This window comes from Lissotriton vulgaris, chromosome 9 (assembly GCF_964263255.1).
Source record: "Lissotriton vulgaris chromosome 9, aLisVul1.2, whole genome shotgun sequence".
Taxonomy (NCBI): Eukaryota; Metazoa; Chordata; class Amphibia; order Caudata; family Salamandridae; genus Lissotriton; species Lissotriton vulgaris.
Genome location: NC_141697.1, coordinates 1,126,918,904 through 1,126,932,869, shown reverse-complemented (window position 1 = coordinate 1,126,932,869; position 13,966 = coordinate 1,126,918,904). Strand labels below are relative to the sequence as shown.

The following is a 13,966-nucleotide window of genomic DNA, read 5'->3' as shown; positions in this document are numbered from 1 at the left end:
CTTTGAGTGTTGCACTGCGTTGCTTGACATCTTTGTAAATCTGGGCCTGCGTGCCCTCTAGAAATAACAGCTACTCTGAGGCAAGTGTCTCTTTTGGAAGATTAATTTGCACAAATAATGAAAGAAAACATTTTAAAGAGAAAAAGATTTATTATTTCCACCCTGCTCTGCAAGGATTTGTTTCATGATGCAGTCATAAGCCCTTTCTTAGTTCTTCAGCTGGGAACACTAATAATGTGCAGGCACCAGTTACACGTCATTGACACGTCATAAGCACCTTTGTAACACCTGAAACTGCAATCACCCACTGTAAGGCGACCAGTTAACTTTTGCAGAATCTGATACTGTGCTGCATTATAAATTCTGTGTTTCTTTATTCACTTTTTAGTCATTTGAGTTAGAAACATTTTATTGTTAAAGTCTGTAAAGTCTGGAAATTGTGCAGCAGATGGAGTATGAGACAAGTGCAGTAAAGAATAAATAAATGGAACACACAATGGCCACAAAGTAGTATGTTTTCATGACTATACATTTCTGCAACCACTAAGCCCCGCCTTTTTACATCTTCAAGTGTACAAATATCTGCCACTGCATACTTCCTCACCAGCGTGGAAGTTACTTCGGTTATGCATACAATGTAATTGATCTTATTTTCCCCTTCTCTGCCAATTATTGATTAGAAATCTGTTTCTTAAGAACGTCTAAATCTGCCAGATGTCAATATTATTGAACAGTGGTTCTTACCCTGTGCTCCGGGGACCCCGTAGGATCCGCAAATCCTACTCAGAGAGTCAGCGAATGCTTAGAAAATTAAACAATATTGACTGTTTAAAGGAAGAAGCAAAATGTACAACTAATATTTTTAAAATGTTCTGTAAATGTGATGGAATTTGAAATAATTTGCAGTTCAAATTATCGAAATGCTTAGGCCGGGGTTCCCGGCTTCCACTAATGATTCATTTGGGATTCCCAGGTTCCAGTGAAGATTATGTTGAGGTCCACAGAAGTGAAAAGCTAAGGAACTTCCACGGCTGCAGAACTTTAGAAGATACCCTCCACCCCAATTAGTATATTTGTCTCAGTCTCAATACACTTTGGGTCACAGAAACAACCACTTATATTCTAACACTAAGTTGAGGTGCTATCCAGCCATATAGTCTCACCATACAATGGCTCATCTTCCGTTTCAACACAGGATCAGTTTCTGTCTGCAAGGCACTAAATCTCAAGGGCCTCATTTAGAAATTGGTAGAGGGGGAGGGACGCCATAAACTAGCAACACCAAACCTACAGTTCCTCTGCTCTATTTAAAGTGGGGGAATACCATTTTGTTAATCTCCGGGGATTCCTCTTTGGCTTTGCCAATGGTAACTCCCGACAACAGGAATACTGGTTCATAGTGCTAGTTGCCATGCCTCATTGCATTGGCGCAACCTTCACTCATTTACCCTGCTCCTGGATGTAGGTGATGCAGGGCAGATACTGGCAGCAAAGATGTTAAATAGTCCCTTATGCACAAGGACTAAAACTCCCTGTGCATTTTTAGGAAATTGGGTTGCTCATTGAGGGGGGTGGACAACAAGCAGCAAACACAATATTTGTCAGGGTGAAAGACAAGCAATCTCCAAATTAACCAGTGCTCAACCCTATGTTATCTTAGCGCAAAAGCAGTCAGGCTTAACTTAGAGGCAATGTATAAAGTATTTTTGCAGCACTCAAAACAGTAATAAAGTGAAAACACAGCACAAGAAAATTCCTTTACCAATTTAGAAAAAAATTCGTAAAATGTAATAAATTATTCAACCCCAAAACTACAAAAATCCAATTATTAAACTGCAAATATGCAATTTAGAAATTTTGAAGGTTTTGTAGAAAGCAACCAATAGGAAGCAAAAAGCGCCATCTGCGGTTATTTGGGCGTGGTAAACAAGGTCCAAAACAAGTTCAAACTGACCGCAATGGAGCACTGTTCAAATGCAAGACTGAGTTCAGTCACTGAAACAGTACCTTGTGGCCTGGGCGTTGAAATGAAGAGTCCCTGCATCGAGCTGCGGGTATTGGTGTAGATGAGTCATTGCCGAAGAGCTGTGATGCGATATTAGGCATGAAGATGTATCGCGCAGCAACGGAGTCAATGAAGCAATCGATGGGAGAATGAGATGAGATGCCTTGCATCTTCGTTTAGAAGCGTTCAATGAGAGTGTGCGAGGATATGCACTGTGATGTATCGGTTTTTAGGAAAAGATGCATCAGGTTGGGCTGATGAGGGCGCCGAACTGCATCGTCATAGAAGAAGACACCTGGGCTTGCAGGGTCATGTACTGTAATGCTTTGGTGATGAAGGCAAGATGTGTTGAGCTCAGCTGTGATTGTGGTAAGCTGAGTTCCGCTGTGTTGAAATGAGAGGTTGTGCTGACATCACTGACCCCTCTTATGCCCCTGTGGCTTTGAACTGGGGGCCCGCCGACTGACCCTTGGAGAATTCCTGGAGTTCAGGGCCCACACATCCAAGCTGGCTTAAACAATGCACTCACAGCAGCAGAAGAGTCTTGGTGCAGCAACAGCAGTCCTTGGTCAGCAGAGCAGAGTTTGACCAGCAGGGCAAACGGAACAGCTTGACAGTCCTTCTTCCTGGCAGCATTCGCAGGTTCAGAAGTGATCTGCAGAGTTGGGTCTGGAGGTCCAATATTTATAAATGTGAATAAATACCCCTTGGCAACCAGAAAATAAAATTAAATAAATTATATTAAACAAACCTGAAGAACATGTGAAAACAATAAATATAGACTTTAAGTGAGTTGATACAAACATGTAATTTTAAGTTATTGGGGTTTGAAAATGTCCTAACAATTGTAAATAATCATATTCATGTCAATAAAAACCTCAAATTCAAAAAGAAACAACAATGTACAAAGACAAGTTACATGACGAAAATGAGCAAAATAAATGAAAAGACAATATGTACAAGTTAAAAATGTGCAGCTATGGTGCACAATGAAAAATGTGGACTCCCTAAATAATCCATTGGTTTACTTTATATTAATTGCACTTAGTAGCAAATGATACAGAAGGTCAAGTGATCTATAGATGTGGCAACAAATGAATCATGTTCAATATGTATACTTGTGCATTCTTTGAAGTGGAAAAAGCTTCTAGAATCCTCCCCCTACAGAGGTATCAGGGATTTCCTGACTCCATGCTCTGGCTACAGCTTGTCTGGAGGCACAAAAGACTAGTGTGAAACCCTTTGTGAGTGTGCTGAGGCAGCAATTTTTTGATGTGTAAGCATGATAGTTAACAGCTCCTACCCCTCATCCTGACAGAGACGGCCCATCTTGACAACATCAATTCTCCCTTCGTCTTACTGCCTAGGAGTAATATACAAAGACCAACTGTCAGCTACATCTAGCAGTGTGACCCAGGATGCAGGCTGAAGGCAGAACAAGAATGTGACTTTTTCAGGACTGTAACTTAAAATCCAACTTACATTTACCATTAAATAGAGTTTTAAATTACAATTCTTTAGATACCAAACTCAACCTGCCTACCTGGTCCCATTTCGAAGTTCTAGCTTATTAAAGGCAATAAGGTAACTCCAATGTTATCTTAACGGAGAGGTAGGCCTTGCATCTGTGAAAAACAAATTTGGAGTTTTTTTTACTACCAGGACATGTCAAAGTTAAAAGTACATGTTCAACTTTTAAATACACTGCACCCTGCCGTCTGGGCTGCGTAGTTCCTACCCTGGGCAGTTACATGTGCCATGAAGAAAGGTTTAGACCTGGCAAAAGGTTTATTTTTGCCAGGTCGAAATGGCAGTGTAAAACTTCATGCACATGTTGCAACGGTTGGCCTAAGAAATGCTTAAAAGGGTTACTTAAGTGGAATCACACAATAAATGTTGCACGCCCGATAGTAGCATTTAATTTACAAGTCCTCTGTATATGGTACCACTTTACTAGTGACTTGTAAGTAAATTAAATATGACAATCAGATGTAAGCAATTTTTGCCATATTTTAGAGAATGAGCACAAGCACTTTAGCACTGGTTAGCAGTGGAAAAGTATGCAGAGTCTTAAGGTCAGTAAAAATAAAGGTAGCAAAAACAGGAAGATTGAAGACAAAACATTGGGGAAAGCCACCCCATGGATCCCGGGTTCAACAGCATTGTTTCCATTTGTTCAGCAAATACAAATTCCTGCTTTGGGAGTTTTTTGCTGTGAAACAAAATATATTGCTGAGATGGTGTGTTAAGTATGGTGCCCACCTAGCAAAATTCATTGATGTAAATGTGCTGCTGTGCAGAGACTTCCATTTCAGCACAGGTATTCCACCAGGATAGCAGGGTGCTCTCAATAGGACAGACAGTCCTCGTCAGGGTTCCAGATGTCTTGTCCTCTGCCCATCTGATGTACTAGTGAAGCGTCCGCAAGCATCAAAATGAGGCCCCAATTCATGAAATCGATAACATGAATTCCCTCCACAGATTTTGGAAAATTCTTATCTCCTTAACTGATGGTTTATAACAAAATAACTGAAAATCGAGTTGCATGAGTTAGACATTAATAGAACACAGCAAAATAGATTATTTCATGAGATTAAATAGGGTTGTGTTTTACAGATTCTAATGTGTTAAATGTATACATAATAACTGCCCTTGATAATAAAATGTATTTTCTTTCTTGCAGTCTGTTAACTGTACTTTGAAAAAAGGTATGTATTAATTCATAACATTTCAATTGAATTATCAGTTTTCTTTTTTACAATTAACTTTTCATCAAAACATCATTGTGTGACAATACTTGAATTCCTAAATATAAAGTAAATAAAGTGGCAAAAGAGAAAGTCACAAATAAGCGGATGTGAAAATTTGAGTGAGCAATACAAGAATCAACTTTCTATTAAATTGTTGACTCCCTATTGAGTGTATGTGGGAGGATATTTAATAACTAAACCATTCTTACCATCAAACATGTATTCCCTTCATATAAGAATCAAATACATCATGGATTTGAAATTAGACCCATGTTATACATTCAAATATGGATTGCTTTCAAATTAGAATCACTTATATCGTTTTTTGCTGAATAATTCTTATTAAGAGAATGAATACATGAAGTTACATCCATAGTACATAATAATACTTTCCAAAAACTTGAATATAGTAAAAACACAAAGAAGAGAGACAACGCTCATAGAAGCTTCTTCCTAACAGAAGTAACAAGCCTTTGCAAAGCCTATAGGTCTCAGCTGTGATAATGTTGACTTGGCCGGTGCTTGTTTTTTTAATGGCATTCTGTGTATTAATCATGACTCAGGCATTGCATTGGAAAGCGGTGATCATCCCACTCAAGGTCAAAGTTAAATGCAAAGGGATGGTAAGGCAACAAAAGAATGTATATTTATCAGGGCACTCCAAGGAAGCTCTAGAGCACCAGCATACAGTGCTGCCAGTGTTCTTGCGTTAAGATTATTAACCAGATCCAACCTATTAATCATCCCTAATTGAGACTTTCTAACAGCCCACTGGTTGGTGTGAACTTTGTTTTACTGTGTCTTGTGTGCAGTGCAAGCATCATCAATGAGAAAATGCCAACTTCAGGAATAGGCTGCAGCTCCCGGGCAAGGTGGTCACATGAGCCAATGAGGCATGCAGAACGACCAAGGCCAGACATGGCAGACTAATAGAAGCACATGTCCTCTGTTACTGGGAAATCCTTAAATGTAACCAGTGGTGCATTCTGTACAGCAACCTTAATGCAGCATTTCCTTTTTAGAACCCTTCAGGCAGGGCTGACTTTTGGCATGATGAGCTGAGCCCAGGTTGTCAATCTTCAGAGGGGAGTATGGGGCTGCTGCCTTAAAGTTATACAAACAGCAACATCCACTCACTTGTGAACACAAAATGAGCCTTCCTTCTGCCTCGTTTATGCACCATCAGCAGTGAGGGTTCTGACATTCTTTCTGCTCAGAGCGTTATCTAATCATAGGCCAGCTCTGTATTCAGAAATTTGTCTTCAGTGAGGGACTGCGAGTGGATCCACAAAAAGCTGATGACATCCTGTGCACCCTCCAACCGCAGACATCAACAGAAGTGTTAAGCTTCCTTGGAATGGCAACATATTGTGTCCAGTTCATTCAAAACTTAGTGACCATGTTTGAGCCTCTCCAAGCATTGATGAAGGCAGAGGCAGCATGGACCAGGACAGAACAGACAGAGAGGGCATTTGTGGATGAAAAGAAAGCTATGGGACGCAACAATATCCTACTTTGATCCTCATTGCCCCACTGACCTGGTAGTAGATGTCAGTCCAGTAGGCCTCAGGCCAAACTCACCCATGTATGTGCCCCAGGAACATGGGTACCAATTGCATACACCAGTTGGGCATTGTCTTCGACAGAAACTAGGTGTGCCCATATTGAAAGTGAAGCTCTTGCCATTAGCAAGCATTTACACCTGTACTTGTGCGGAGGAAAGTTCGAGGTGGTGACAGATCACAAGCCATTGGTTTTCCTGTTCGCTGGCACGTCCAGAAACCTTCCGCCCAGGATTAAGAGATGGGGATACAGCTTCTGCTCTATGGCTTCATGATGACCTACCAGCCTGGTGCTGGCAACTCAGTGGATTATCTCTCCAGGCATTCCTCCCGGGACAACTGTGGAGAGTCTGGACAGTGAAATAATTAAAGGGTTTATGAACATAGGGATGCAACTGCAGAGGACGCCTGTCTACAGGCCTGTCTACAGAGTATGGCCCATGCCCTGAAGGGCCCCAATGGAAAGGTTCCTTGAAAGTGTGAAGATGTGGAACCCAGCTCTGGAGGGTAAGAGAAGACCTCAGTACTACCACAGAAGGCGTATGGGGCATCGTCATCTCTATGGCACTGTGGGAATGAACATTAGACCATGCATGATTCTGACCAAGCAAGCTAGCACTGAACCTTGGGGCCTGCTGAGCATGGATTTTGGCTGCTTCCTGGATGGCTGCCACATTGTGGTGATCATAGATAGTAACTCAAAGTACCCAGTAATGGAGGTGACCCCTTCATTTTCTAGCCTCTGACCGATCTTGAAGAAGGTGTTCCCCACGTTTTGTCTACCCCAGATGCTTCAGGCTGACAATGGGCCTCCTTTTCAAAGTTAAGAGCTCCGGGAGTACTTCCAGTCCCAGGGGATATCCCACCGGAGAATCGCACCACTAAGGCCTCAAGCTAATGGCGAAGCAGAATGATTTATGAGGACCTTGAACAAGACTCTGCATATTGGGGTGTCCCAACTGAGGAGGTGGAATGGCACCTGTTCCAGTTCCTGAGGAGCTACCGTAAAACCCCTCATAGCATGTCGCCTATGGCACTCTATTCAAAAGACCAGTAAGAGACAGTATCCCCACTGGGCCTGGGTGACGGCCAGGACCATTGGACATCACTGCAGTGCAGACCAAACGGAAAACTGCCAAATATCGAGCAAGTTGGGCCTTATGAACCGTCTCCCCCAGTTTATGGGTGGGTGACACAGTGATCCTGTGAGATCAGCGTCCTGGATGGAAGTTCAGGGCCTCCTTTGAAAAAGGCCAGTGGTAGCACAGCAAGGCCCAATGCTTACCGCTAAGTGGGTGGGTGCTAATCCGCGGAGTACCTCCCAGTTTAAGCAAGTCCCAGCCAGAGGGTGTCCCCCAATCCCAGGAGACATGACAGAAGGGGAAGCGTGGACTGAAACATGTGAGAGGCCCCATCCACCCTAGGTAGAATGTGTGTGTGTGTGTACGCAACTGAGGCGCTGTTGTCAGTGAAGTTGAGCTTCAGCCAAATGGCTGTAATAAGGGTTCCCAAGACTCCTGTGGAATCTAAAGGTGTCATGGAGCTGCGACCCAACAAAACTCCCATGAAATGCCCTTCAATACAGTGCCACAACTGTAGCATAATGAGGTGGTGAAATCCTGTTTTACTAAAGAACATCAACTCCCATAAGAAGCCCCCTTTAGTGAGCCCCAAATATAGCATGATGACCCAGTTGCCAACTCAGGTGCCGGCGTTCATCACATTTATATGCTGCCCTAGGATTACAAAAAGGCAACTCTGAGAGCAGGCCATCATCTTCATTGGACGGACGAAGGACCGGTAGGTTGGATGTAAGTCCTTACCCTTGACAAGGTAATCTGCACATGCTGTCCATCAACGTGCTTAAGGCGTCTAGCTAGACCATTTACAGGGCCTTCCTGTTGATATAATATTAGCATGAGTTGGGTAGATAATTTGAGGTCAATTTAATAAAGGCACTACAGATTTATTAGAAAATTACCTTGTTATTTTTGTGAATAACTGATTGTGATAAAAACCTTCAGAAATTCTGGTCATAAAAACCGCTCGGAATTTATCTACCAAGCGGTTACATTTTGTTTAATGTGTCACGGTAGTAGGTGTTTTTAGGACCAAAAAATTCAGCACTCCTGACAAACGAACCACTTGATAAGTCATACAAAACAAGAGGACCATTTATTGAAGGCATACCTTAATTGTGACGGTACATATAACTATAAATAATCATGCTAATACCTCACAAATCGCCTACCAAAATAAAAAACTAAAATGTTAATATATTGGTATGTCCTTCATGCAAATTTCAAGTTACTGATTATGTTTATACATATATCCTCTCCTGCAACATGGCTTTGTGAAAAATAGGAGTGTGACTACAGGGTGGAGCTTCCATACATGTTTTTGATGCTAAAGAAAACACATAGTAAGGGTAAGTGCAATAATTGAATGAGAGTAAGCACACATATATGAGCACAAGTTGTTGTGTTGTGCTAAATCATCATTAGTCTCACCATGCACCTTGATCACATACAATAAAATAATGTCTGTTGTGCAGAGTCCACAGGGTATTTGGGTGTGGTTTAAATTTAAACATTTTCTGGAAATGAATTACAAAACAAACTTGTCTTTTTCACATTTCTGCAGGTTCCAAAATACAACCAAACAACTTAGAAAATGCTAGTTGCTATTTCTATGCCCGGAATGAGAAGACTTTAGGCATCGCCATTATAGGCCTGATGACGGCCTCTGACCTATGCAGGCATGAGAAATAGCCATAATATGTAGTCAAGATATAAGTGGACAGGTGGTTCATTATATTCCTTCAATAAAGCATGTGATATCCTTTAAAATCATATCTGAAGTACACCCCTAAGAAAGGGGAAATTCCCATTGGAGTATACCCCAAGATATTTTTAAACTACTGAGGTCCAATCTATTATCCTGTTGATTTTATGTGAGCTCACAAATATCAGTTGAGTCCACCAAGGTGCTATCTACCTAGTAATGTGTGGATAGATCGCCTATGATGAAGCATGTGACAATAAGTGGGTGAGGTGACAAATCCATACCTGCAGATTACTTAAGGCTCCTCTGTGTTAACCCAAGCACCAGTGTTGTTGCCATCTACTTGGCTAAAATCTTCAATAACATGTTCATCACAGGACACTTCCCCAAGCAATGGAAAAAGGCATCAGTCCTTCCATTGATAAAAAAATCCAACCTAAATCCTCAATATGTTAACAGCTACTATCCTATATCCAGGCTTCCGTTACCAGCCAAGATAGCTGAAAAAGCCATGAACAGTCAATTGTCATCATACATTGAAACTAACAATCGTCTTGAGAAGACCCAGTTTGGATTCAGAAGTGGCCACAGTACGGAAATTGCACTTATTGTGGCCACAGAGGAAATCAGATCAGCCCCTAGGTCTTCTCATAGATGACAAGCTAACCTACAACGACCAAGTCAATGCCATCATCTCTTCCAGTATCTATCCCCTTTGATGCATTAAAGATTGTGGTAACAGCCTTAGTCCTTGAAAGACTGGATTACAGCAATGGACTCTTCCAAAAGCTACAACAAAGGTTATTGAATAAACTCCAGACAATGCTGAACACTACAACAAGGATGCTTCTTAACATTCCCAAATTCGAATAGGCACCCCAGGCCAAATGTAAGCTGCATTGGCTTCCTATCGAGCTGAGTATCACCTTTCAGCCTCCGTGCATAGCTTAATTGAATTGGCCCTGCCTACTTGAAGAACAACCTTAAATGGTGTTCTCCGGGAAGATCCCTATGCTTTAGCCACTCCAGAAATCTGATAGTTCCTCCCCACAAGCGAGTGTCCTGGGAAGGCGGGAGCTTCAACAGATGCACTGCTCTTAAATTAAGCTGTCTTCCCCAAAATCTGAAATCTGCCACCACTCTCTTGGTATTCAGGAAGTCGCTAAAAACTTGGCTTTTCATTAACTTACTAACCCTTCTCCATTTATCACAGAGAGTGCCAAGATGCACCCGGGTATGAGTGCGCTCTTCAAATCCCTTTAATATCAATTTGGTGTGATTTATGTTTGCCCGAGTGCCTTTCTGTCTTTTGGTCTATATACTTGGTGCCTATAACTACTGGAAAGCAATCTGTCTGCCTCGAATCCTATCCTTCCCTCTATGTGTTGACCTGCCCCCTTACCCGTGTGTACTCAGTTATGTTTGTGTTTAGGGATAAGTTTGGGCGCTTGAGTAACCTTCTCTTGTGCTCTCTGTATATCACCATATATAACTATGATTACGTGCAAGATGACCACATGCCAGGTACTCTGAACACATGAGTTCCGTAGGTCTGTCGGTATATGTGCCTGGGTGAATGCTTGTTAATGGGTAATTGTTAGTGGATGTGTTGCTGTGTCTGTCTGCATACATGCATGCTCTATGTGGAAATGTGGTGTGCGTGCAGCATTGAAATGCTCTTTGTGCATGTAGTATACAAAAGCCAAACATGCTGGCTGTGGTAGTCCCTTTTTGAGGTTTTGCCTGCACAGTGCTTGCGCTGTGCTTGTAAAATCTATTGTATTTAACAAATCTTAAAAAGGACTTACATCCCACCTTCACTTCTTATTGGCCCGTGTGCTTTCCACTTAACTTTTCCTCCTTTTCTATTGTTTGAAGCTTGTTCTCCCTTCTGTGTTTCTTATCAGTTTCCCATGGCCCAACTTCTCCTTTTCATCCACGTTGGAGGAGGGACTTCTTTTATCCAGTTTCATCTGAACTGTGCAATTGCACACCATGTAACGCACAGATCGTTCCCTTTATGCTTAAGAGCCTGCTTTGTGTGGCGGTACTCGACCTATGCATACGAATCACATATTGGAGTACTTTAAAGATAATTTCCCCATTCATGTTCCTAAACCTACTGTGGCAGTGGTGTCTGTGCTCTGAACATGCGCAGTAGTAGCAGTGTCTCTGAGCCTACACAGCTTTCTTGCATCTGTATTCTGAACATTCACCGCGCCAGCTGTCTGTGCCCCATACGCACTTGCAGTGGCCTCACAAAGGCAGCTGCACAGGTCGCTTGATGTCTGCCAGGAATCAGCCGTGATGGGTCCGGGCTCTTCGCAGTCAGCTTGCCCTACCCCCCTAGAACAGTGGAAACTTTAAACTTCAGATGAGCCATTTAACAAGACTGTTGAGGAGAGGTACACTCTGGCTCAACGGAGAGACGCCTGAAGAGGAGGAGAATCGCGTAAGACACTTTTGGCGGGGTGCAGGGTCTCCGGTCTGGGGATACCTCGCTGATCTCATCCTGCTGACGGCTCTTGTGTTGTTAATTATATTTTCAACGAAAACACATACTAGAATGTGTTAATTTGTTTATTGTGTATAAGTCAAGAGGCAAATTGTGCACCGGCCATGTGCATTGCATTTTGCACCAGTGAAACTTTTACAAATGTGGTGTATATGTTTCAAAGCTACCAATTTAGCCACAGCTTGGCTTCCCTCTCTGCCCTGAGATTAAGCCTCACTTGTATGCATGGATTCATGGCGTCTCCATGTGGGATCCTGTTCCCGGGAGCCAGGTAGTTGGAATAAGCATTTGAGGTGGTGCCCTGAAATCTGAGGTCACTTTGCATGGGATAGTGCTTGTGACAACATTAAGCACATCGCAGGCAATAAAAAGAGCAAGGCAAGTGACCACAAGGACACACTTCTGCTACAGCTGCAACTAGAGACAATAATATGCTATGAATGTGGATTGCAACCAGTCTTGGTTTTCCAGGCAGCAGCTCTAGGTATTCTGGAATTTTAAGGCCAATACTTACAGAGTGGAAAGTATGCTTAGTTCCACCATTAACTGATAAGCCAGAACTTGCTAGAATCCCACCCTGATAACATGGGGGCATTTTGAAGTGTGTACTACCCAGGTGACTTTCCAAGATCTGCCTTGCATGCTTCAAGTTTGAGGTATAAACCATTGATGCCTATGGCTAAGCATCAATCGGTAGCATTGTTGATTTTAGTTACCATTCCAGTAATAATGAGTTACCATTCCAATAAATAAATAATAAAAAATGTGGTCTGAAACATTTCTCAGATGCTGTGGTGTTAAGTGACACTGGGTGAAGAGAAGCTGGGCATTGCAATTATCAAAATTAATTGTAATCATATTAATCAAAAACACCCCACCTTTCATGACGCATTTGTCACGTGGGTTTTATGCCCCAGAAAAGCAAACATGACCCCAAAAGGTGTGATCTGTTAAACTTGACCAATGGAAACACTGTCTTATGTCAACAAGTCCTACGAGCGGACTTTGTTGTTGTCAGAGACTTCCTTTATGGCTGGGTCTTGCTAGATTCACCACACTTTCTGTGGTGGGCAACTTTTCGTATTCTGGATGAAATGAGAAAACCTCAGCGGGACTTTGTGCACTCATTTTCAGCTTGTTGTCTCTGAGTGCTCTCAGAAAACCACAGCGGGCTATTGCGCACCTGTGTTGAGCCTATAGCCTACCCTCTGTACTAGATAGCAGCAGCGATACATTGTATACACATATGCATTATGTTGTCTATGAACACTCCTACACAACAGCAGTATGGCTGTATGTTATGTTATGTTATGTTATATTATGGGTGTCTTTTATAGCGCTCGGCTACTCCGAAGAGTGTCCCGGCGCTTTCTAACCCACAACAGCCTGCAGAGGGCAAGCACAAAGGAGATAGAGAGCGAGCAATTTACTGACCAAAGAGCCACGTCTTCAGACCCTTTCTGAAGGCCAGCAGATTAGATGTACTGCGGAGCGGCAAAGGAAGGGCACTTTGCCACTCGTGGTCAGCATCTTCCCAATTAAGGCCATAACTTTCATTGGTTTGTGTTGTGAAGCCTCTGTAAATGTGTTGTGGAAAGTAGTGACAACCAGATTTTGTGGGTATAAGCCTCTCCAAAGTAATTTCTTCATTCAAATAATGATTCTTTCGCTAACCATCTCATGAACTTCTGCCATAGTTCTCACCTACGTACTAAAACTATGGGGCATATTTACAAGGGCTTTATCTTTTTTGGCTTACAAAGTAAACAAGAATGGCCCATGCTGTGCCAAAGGAAATATTTGCTTGTTCAAAGTGTAAGAGAGGACGTAAACATGTGAGTCCAGAGGTTTAACAATTAACCACAATGAAGGCCCTCTTTGACGTTTCTGAGGGATGGCCATGTGCCTACACCATTAACCCTTTTATCGAGAATGGATGCTGTTCGGAACTGATTCTGACTATCTCTGTCTGGAGAAAAGAATGATTTTCTCCACTGTTGCTAAACTGCTTCTCACACAATCCTTTCTTCTCACGAATTTACCCAGTTTTGCTAAAGCTTCCACTTCAAGAAGCCCAGTACTCCTCGGGTTTCTTGCCGTTATCACCACCATAGAGCTGTACAATTTTCATTATAAGGAAGTGAATATCGTGACTGTTGATGGGTGCATCAAATGTTCGTCTGTTTCTCTGTCATGCTGTAATGGCATTCTTAAGGATTGGTTTTAGGGCATTATTTAATCACCAACTTACATCCTTTGGTAGCTTTTTTTTTTTTAAATTGCCATTGATTTATAAATTCTGTGTCCTGCATAGGCCGGAGGGCGGGGAAGGTATCATAACAGTGGCATG

General features: G+C 42.3%; 1 protein-coding gene across 2 annotated transcripts in view; it reads left to right on the top strand.

The window, feature by feature from the left end:
- IL17RB (interleukin 17 receptor B) overlaps positions 1–13,966 on the top strand; it is a 159,165-nt gene that overhangs the window by 14,524 nt on the left and 130,675 nt on the right. For both annotated transcript variants that reach the window (XR_015300081.1, XM_086939140.1), the window contains exon 2: positions 4,689–4,713. Coding sequence is in view for 1 of the 2 variants with exons in the window: in XM_086939140.1 (XP_086795266.1) it covers positions 4,689–4,713 (25 nt within the window). In the remaining variant the exon portion in view is untranslated. The remainder of the gene's footprint in view (positions 1–4,688; positions 4,714–13,966) is intronic.